The sequence below is a fragment of the Doryrhamphus excisus genome, chromosome 8 (genome assembly GCF_030265055.1).
Source record: "Doryrhamphus excisus isolate RoL2022-K1 chromosome 8, RoL_Dexc_1.0, whole genome shotgun sequence".
Classification (NCBI taxonomy): Eukaryota; Metazoa; Chordata; class Actinopteri; order Syngnathiformes; family Syngnathidae; genus Doryrhamphus; species Doryrhamphus excisus.
The window spans coordinates 21,867,945-21,876,478 of NC_080473.1; the positions used below are offsets into that span (position 1 = coordinate 21,867,945).

At 40.7% G+C, this 8,534-nt stretch overlaps 1 protein-coding gene and 1 long non-coding RNA gene across 9 annotated transcripts in view; one reads left to right on the forward strand and one right to left on the reverse strand.

The window, feature by feature from the left end:
* dock10 (dedicator of cytokinesis 10) overlaps positions 1-8,534 on the reverse strand; it is a 77,907-nt gene that overhangs the window by 11,582 nt on the left and 57,791 nt on the right. For 7 of the 8 annotated variants that reach the window (XM_058079072.1, XM_058079069.1, XM_058079070.1 and 4 more), the window contains 7 exons: positions 8,387-8,508; positions 8,176-8,290; positions 6,889-6,955; positions 6,735-6,782; positions 4,243-4,344; positions 3,152-3,264; positions 2,965-3,080 (listed from right to left, as the gene is read on the reverse strand). In XM_058079072.1, coding sequence (XP_057935055.1) covers positions 2,965-3,080; positions 3,152-3,264; positions 4,243-4,344; positions 6,735-6,782; positions 6,889-6,955; positions 8,176-8,290; positions 8,387-8,508 — 683 coding nt within the window. The remainder of the gene's footprint in view (positions 1-2,964; positions 3,081-3,151; positions 3,265-4,242; positions 4,345-6,734; positions 6,783-6,888; positions 6,956-8,175; positions 8,291-8,386; positions 8,509-8,534) is intronic. The other variant, XM_058079075.1, reaches the window with a different exon arrangement.
* LOC131134149 (uncharacterized) lies at positions 229-8,510 on the forward strand. The gene is made up of 3 exons (XR_009131348.1): positions 229-315; positions 2,955-3,282; positions 8,397-8,510. It is a non-coding gene; the product is annotated as an uncharacterized LOC131134149 (long non-coding RNA).

Below are 8,534 nucleotides of genomic sequence, written 5' to 3' on the forward strand. Positions count from 1 at the left end.
GGCAACGCATTAGCGTTAATAACAGGAGCTAAATACTTTTAAGTGGTACTTAATCACTCAAACCACCAGAGGGCAGCAGAGTACCACAGAACAAGCAGCACTGTGAATAGTCTCCCAGTGTTATGTCCCTCAAATTTAGTATGTGATTTAACTCGTGTATTTGGCACCCTCTAGTGGCGGTGTTAATTGTGGTCGGCTGTTGAGCCATAAAGTTAATTTGAATCGGCCATTTTTGTTTACACGGTGTCTGATGGAGACAAACGCATCGTATCTTCCTCCATCCTTGTTTGTCTTGTTCTTGAAGAAGCACAAACTGTAAGTTTATTTCATTTTATATCCTTATGTACGATATTCTGTTGATACTATTGACATTTGATGACATATTTGTTCGTATTTTACTTCAGTACTCATTGGTCATACCTTCATTGTTAGCATACCTGAATGTACGTATGTACTGTTTTGTTTTGTTGTCTTTTGGGTGTTTAGCTCGCTGCTGTAGAAAATGTGAATTTGTAAATATAAAAAATATATATTATTATGTATTCCATTTTAATTTAATATTTTGTAAACATAAAAATACATTTTTTAGCTCAGAAGGACAGAGCCCATAGGTAACCTATACCGAAGGTCATGTTCTGGATAATCTGGTTGTTTATCAGTTAATTAGTTTCAGACACAGAAAGGTAGGATTCGTTATTTAGAAATGTAATATTTTTGCCGCTACAAGCATAAAAATCCTTGTTGTTAACATTATTAGAGCCCTCTGGTCATAAAATAACACCCCTATAGTCACCCTTACACTCATAGTACGCCATATTGCAGGCATAATAATAGTAGAAATGTAATATTTTTGCAGCTAAAAGCATAAAAATCCTTGTTGTTAACATTATTAGAGCCCTCTGGTCATAAAATAACACCCCTATAGTCACCCTTAAACTCATAGTACGCCATATTGCAGGCATAATAATAGTAGAAATGTAATATTTTTGCAGCTAAAAGCATAAAAATCCTTGTTGTTAACATTATTAGAGCCCTCTGGTCATGAAATAACACCCCTATAGTCACCCTTACACTCATAGTACTCCATATTGTAGGCATAATAATAGTAGAAATGTAATATTTCTGCAGCTAAAAGCATAAAAATCTTTGTTGTTAACATTTTTAGAGCCCTCTGGTCATAAAATAACACCCCTATAGTCACCCTTACACTCATAGTACGCCATATTGCAGGCATAATAATAGTAGAAATGTAATATTTTTGCAGCTAAAAGCATAAAAATCCTTGTTGTTAACATTATTAGAGCCCTCTGGTCATAAAATAACACCCCTATAGCCACCCTTACACTCATAGTACGCCATATTGCAGGCATAATAATAGTAGAAATGTAATATTTTTGCAGCTAAAAGCATAAAAATCCTTGTTGTTAACATTATTAGAGCCCTCTGGTCATAAAATAACACCCCTATAGTCACCCTTAAACTCATAGTATGCCATATTGCAGGCATAATAATAGTAGAAATGTAATATTTTTGCAGCTAAAAGCATAAAAATCCTTGTTGTTAACATTATTAGAGCCCTCTGGTCATAAAATAACACCCCTATAGCCACCCTTACACTCATAGTACGCCATATTGTAGGCATAATAATAGTAGAAATGTAATATTTTTGCAGCTTAAAGCATAAAAATCCTTGTTGTTAACATTATTAGAGCCCTCTGGTCATAAAATAACACCCCTATAGCCACCCTTACACTCATAGTACGCCATATTGTAGGCATAATAATAGTAGAAATGTAATATTTTTGCAGCTTAAAGCATAAACATCCTTGTTGTTAACATTATTAGAGCCCTCTGGTCATAAAATAACACCCCTATAGCCACCCTTACACTCATAGTACGCCATATTGTAGGCATAATAATAGTAGAAATGTAATATTTTTGCAGCTAAAAGCATAAAAATCCTTGTTGTTAACATTATTAGAGCCCTCTGGTCATAAAATAACAACCCTATAGCCACCCTTACACTCATAGTATGCCATATTGTAGGCATAATAATAGTAGAAATGTAATATTTTTGCAGCTTAAAGCATAAACATCCTTGTTGTTAACATTATTAGAGCCCTCTGGTCATAAAATAACACCCCTATAGCCACCCTTACACTCATAGTACGCCATATTGTAGGCATAATAATAGTAGAAATGTAATATTTTTGCAGCTAAAAGCATAAAAATTCTTGTTGTTAACATTATTAGAGCCCTCTGGTCATAAAATAACACCCCTATAGCCACCCTTACACTCATAGTACGCCATATTGTAGGCATAATAATAGTAGAAATGTAATATTTTTGCAGCTACAAGCATAAAAATCCTTGTTGTTAACATTATTAGAGCCCTCTGGTCATAAAATAACACCCCTATAGTCACCCTTACACTCATAGTACGCCATATTGCAGGCATAATAATAGTAGAAATGTAATATTTTTGCAGCTAAAAGCATAAAAATCCTTGTTGTTAACATTATTAGAGCCCTCTGGTCATAAAATAACACCCCTATAGCCACCCTTACACTCATAGTACGCCATATTGCAGGCATAATAATAGTAGAAATGTAATATTTTTGCAGCTAAAAGCATAAAAATCCTTGTTGTTAACATTATTAGAGCCCTCTGGTCATAAAATAACACCCCTATAAGATATGCCTTTATTCGTCCCTCAGTGGGGAAATTTGTAAAAATAAAATAACACCCCTATAGCCACCCTTACACTCATAGTACGCCATATTGTAGGCATAATAATAATAATATAATAATATATAATATAATATAATAATAAATAATTCATTGGCGCCATAGATAAGACTTGTGATCATGTCTGTTGCTGTAAACGTGGTCCAAAAGTACGCAAACTAGGACAACCAATGTGTGGCGTACTGTCAATGTCGTCACTGCAAAAGGAGCACACACCTTGTGATGGTGAACAAAGAGCTCCAGAACATCCAACACCGTGAGCGCCACCTCGGTAGACAAGTTGGCCTCCACATCAGTGGGACTCAGATTGTCCCCGTCCTGGATAGTCCCATCTGGAAGCGAGACACCGATGCAGATCAGGTGAAGCAAGTCCCTCAAAGCCCGCCTTGTGTGCGTCACCCACCGGTCTCCATCATCTGCAGCAGTTTGGGGTTGGTGAGGGCGTTCTTGCCCCGGATGATGGGCATGGTCTGGGAACGAGCCTGTCGGTGACCTTCTGCTCCAGAAGAAGCCATCCTGAAGGAAAGAGCAACGGTGAGCATATTGTGGTGATTGGAGTTCCTTTTGTATTCTGTAAAGACACTCCCTGGACACTTCATTAGGTACACATGCACGGTTACAATAGATCTCCTAAGATGGTGCAGGTGTACCTAATATTGTGGTGCATAGTGGAGGTATAAAAATAATGGATCTACAATCTATGAGCACAGGAGAACAATAACAACCACACAAAAGGATAGCGGGGTCATGCTGAGAACATACGTAGCTACGGCGTCTACCATGAAGTATCAAGTGGTGGTCACAGCACTGATGAATCCTACGTACAGTATCAGCCTGGTAGTCTTCCATTCTTGCTTCCTTAACCTTACATTTTCCATTATTAAATGTCCCTTATTATGCAAAATGGCGTTCTAACAGTAATATGTCTCCCTGGAACCAAACGTTTATCATCTCCCTCACTTGTTCGCTCAACTTCTTGCCTCATTTCTTCTCGACGAGCTCAAAAGAAGCCCGTGTTGACGCCAACCACTTGACAGCGGTTAGCTTAGGAAATAAATAAAGGCTTCGCTACACGTCTTAAACTACAACCTGAAGATCTGCTAGCTATCCGTCAGTCAGCTACAAACATGGCAGCTGTCATCGCGTTTTTTGTTTTTTTTTCAGCGCTTCGGCGATTACGCTAACCAAGCATGATGTTAGCATTGTAGCTACCGTAGCTATGCTAGTGTTGCTAACGTGTGTGTCCCGCCCCCTTATTGTCACGTTATGATATGTGATATATGGTATCTATTATGTTGGACTAGTGCAGAGTTACAGTGGATGTGCAAAAAGCTAATTAGCATTAGCGCCTTTCTCCCAACTCATTAGCATTAAAGCACTGTTAAGGTTTTGGAGAAGATGGTTGAAAAATAGCATAATAATAATAATAATATGTGACCTTTAAGGACAGTTGAATACGTTTAAACAGTTCAAGCGTGGGAGGTTGCTGGTTACCATTGTGGGAGGAGGCTCGAGGGCTGGGAGGGATGGTTAGGGACCTTCAGGGTGCCATTGGCGTGGGTGGACTGGGCCAGCTTTAGCGCCGCTGCTAGCTTCCTGTTCACGAGCCAATCACATCACAGCTAACGTTAGTAGGTTTAGTTTTACATGAGCATGCCCGAGGCATTCAAGTCGACTTTGACCTCGGACCTCCATGCTGTTACTGGCATTCGTCAGGATCGTGTGTGGTTAACATGGCGTGTGAGTAGGGAGTCCAGGTCGGAGAATTCCATTCATACAGCGCAGATTAGAATGGGATGCCAGTTAAACGCTATCGCAGAGCAGCTTAGTAGCCCGATTCCGACAAACAGATGTTTAAAATGCACCGCTGTACTGTTTGATGCCTCGGTGAAGCCACATCACAGACCAATGCAGGAGAATGGAAAGACCGCTCATGCTGGGGCTAAACCGCTCACCACATTGGGTACACCTTCATTTAATACGACTACTCAACTCGGTCAACTAAATCAGGCAGAATCATGTGAGATACTATATACCAGGGGTCTCAAACAGGCGGCCCGCGGGCCAAATGTGGCCCGCAGGACACTACTTTGAGGCCCCCGCCTCAGTTTAATGTTAGTGCGGCCAGCGCAAGTTTGATATGGATGCTGTATGGTATCACGTACCCAGAAAAAAATTATTACGTTTGATTCATGTTCATGTTAAAGGTTAAATAACTGTTAATAGTTATCCTCCCTATCCGTGTGGAAGTGGTAAGTTTTTGGCTATTTAAGTTGAAAGGAAATAACTTGAAGGCTACCGTTTAGGTGGCTAGCTCTCTAGTTTGCGAGTTAGCATGTGTCTCGAGACCCTGCAGTTGCGCAATATGTTGTAAATAAAAAGAGTATAAATGTGACTATAGTCGTGTTTTGTCATGTCTACAGGGCTCTAATAATGTTTTGTTCATTTTAATATGAAAAAAATCATTTGTCTACCCACCAACGATATGTGCTTTCTTAACTTTTTATTATTATTATTATATTTATTTATTTATTTATTACTGATTGATTGATTTTCTTTATTCTTGATTTATTTTTCATCTTATTTTGTGTAGAAAAATAAAAAGTAAGATATTTGAGAACAGTGGAATGTTTTATCAGAGCTTTTATTGTAGAAAATCGGAACCAAAGCAAAGTTTATTAATTTTTCTGTTTTTAATAAATGTGTTTTTTTTTTTTTTTTTGAAAACCTGATGCGGCCCAGCCTTGCCCAGACCCTAGCTCCAGTGGCCCCCAGGTAAATTGAGTCTGAGACCCCTGCTATATACAAAGCAGATTTAAAAAAAATGTATTTTTTTTTTGCCGGGGAACTTGAGCAAAAAAAAGTATAAAATTATAACTATTTCAATGACCTAAGGAAGTAATATTTGAATATTGAGTTAATTTATTCTATGAGATTTAATGAATTATTTTTTTAGGCTAAAAGAAGTGCACTACTTACAGCCACCACTGGGGGCGCTGCTAATTCAATGCCAACTTAAAAAAAAAACAATTATTTCTTTCAAGATCAGTTGTTCTGGCGTTAGATATGAGGTGTACCTAATGTTGTGGCCACATACTGCGCTTATATAATGTAAATGATGTGAAGTCAGACACTTACAAAACAAATGAAGGCATGCAGGCGGATAGGACATCGAAATATTTGGCTGTGCATGTACCTATATGTAAATATGGCCAACACAGTACAAAACAAAAAAGGTGACGCCCCCCTCCCCTGCAACGATGAACAAAAGGTATTAGGGTGCTTTGCTGCTTTTATCAACCCAATTGTCGTCTGATAGGCTGGCTGTCTGCCCCCCCCCTCGCTTGTAATTCATCCCACGGCAACTTCAATGGACGCCCGCACCGAGTCAGCCCAGCATCAAACGCCGCAACAGAGACAGACAGCGAGACGGTGCAACACTGCGAGCTCCCCTTGGCCTGCTATCACACACGAATGTTAAGTACCTCGCAGCCCCCCCCCCCCCTCCCAGACAAGCCCGCGCTACATCTGAGAGCTTCCAGCTATCTTTATTCTGTTAATGCTTGCACACGGTAAAGCCTCTCGTTGGCTTACATGCGAGCCCGAGAGTGGGGGGCTAATTTAATTAGCCGGGGAAGGAAGCAGAAGATGCCGGTGGCTCGGCTCCAGCGCTCCTGCGCTCCTGCGCGGGAAAAACAACCCCCACGGTGCGCTCGCCAAATACTACAGCGCAACATCCAGCTGCGCTGCACACATCGCAGCGAGACGCCCCTCCCCGTTTTTTGAGCGTGCGCACGCATACGCGCCACACATTAGTGTCTCTGCTTGGCCGCCATTACTTGCAGGTGTGGCATCACATGTATAATCCCATGAATTATGCATAACTCATGTGGTGCGTATGTGAATGCATGTTGAGTTAATAAGATGTTTGCATGCGTGCGGCACTGTAGCCGTTAAAAAGGAAAGCGGTCCGCCTCTTGGGCTACCTGGCGATGTGGCGCTTTCCCATGAATCTGAAGTGCTGCAGAGAGAGCCTGAAGAGAGGGAACATGGAGATCACATGACAGAAAACAGACTTTTACAGTACAGTACAGTACAGTACAGTACAGTACAAGAGGATGTGCGCTCAGCAAATCTTACTCTAATATTTTAAAGAAGTCTGAGATCTCCTGGTGAATGGCCCGGTGCCAGTAGGAAACTAGCACATCTGGAAAAAGACAACACATGTGTTCAAACCATTAAAGTGACTGGGAAAAATGATACAGTAAGGCCCCCGCTTTTACATTAGCGCCAGTGAATGGCGGAAATCTGCCAGTAACCGAGACGGCCATAAAACACACGCTTCCCCCCCCTACAGAACCTCCTGCTAGCTTGACATTGTCTGATTTCGGATCCACATTTGCAATAAGAAGTTACACACCAGTTTCACTTTTTGCGTCTCACAGCAGCTGTGGTGCGTTCAAGGACCTCCCAACAAACGCTTGATGAAAAACATTATCAGTGAAGCATAAAGACAAAAACACGTAAAAACTTTTTTAGCTTTTAGCTTTTTTTTTACAGTAGTACGTCTATACTACTTTTTACCTCTATTACCATTATTTATAAGTAATTACCAATTTAAGAGTGAATGAAAAAAAAAATTTTGTGGGAAAAAAACAAATTTATATTTTAATCATTTTTATAATGCTATAAAAATAGCAAAAAATACTACTAAGCTAATGCTAACATGCTAAAATGTAACATAACAGCGTCATGTACCAGCCAATGGAAAGCCAATATCGGACATCCCTATTTATATTTTTTTATTTATAATATTATTTAGGGCGGCACGGCGGTCTAGTGGTTAGCGTGCAGACCTCACAGCTAGGAGACCAGGGTTCAATTCCGCCCTTGGCCATCTCTGTGTGGAGTTTGCATGTGTGGGTTTTCTCCGGGTACTCCGGTTTCCTCCCACATTCCAAAAAAAAACATGCTAGGTTAATTGGCCACTCCATAGGTATGAATGTGAGTGTGAATGGTTGTTTGTCTATATGTGCCCTGTGATTGGCTGGCCACCAGTCCAGGGTGTACCCCGCCTCTGGCCCGAAGACAGCTGGGATAGGCTCCAGCATCCCCCGCGACCCTCGTGAGGATAAGCGGTAGAAAATGAATGAATGAATAATATTATTTATATTTTATACTTTTTTTTGGAGTGAAATGACATAAGAAAAATTTTTAAAAAATTAAGAAAAAATAGTATTGTACTGTAAAATATTTTAATAAGACAAAAATTAGAGAATGAAAAGAATAAAGGCAAAAACAAATATTCCAGAAGTGGCTGGAGGAAATGAGTAAAACAATGAGACTTGCCGTGCATCCATTAGGTAATATCATGGACACAATTGTAGCCCAAATTGGTGCGAATAATCCTAACAACGTGTGGGTTACCTTCAGATATGGTTTTCATGATGTGCAGGAAGCACATGAGGAGACTGCGGGTCTCCGCCTGGTCCAGCTTGTCACAGCGAGAACCGTAGCCAATGAGGGACTGAGGCCGGGCAAACTGACGGCACATGGAGGACACTTCCAAGATCAGATCGTTGCGGTCGTGATGACTTCAAATATCAGCCACGATTCCGCTTTAGTGGTTTTTCTTTACCTTCTCGCAGCCGTCCATCTTTTCACTGTTCCTGTCACTGTTGCTGGGGTTGGAGTCCACGCTGATGAGGGAGCCCCGAGAGTCGGCCTGGTTGCCCGTAGCAACTGCCAAGGATGAAAAGGCTAGTACAGGAGCCGGGGGGGGGAAG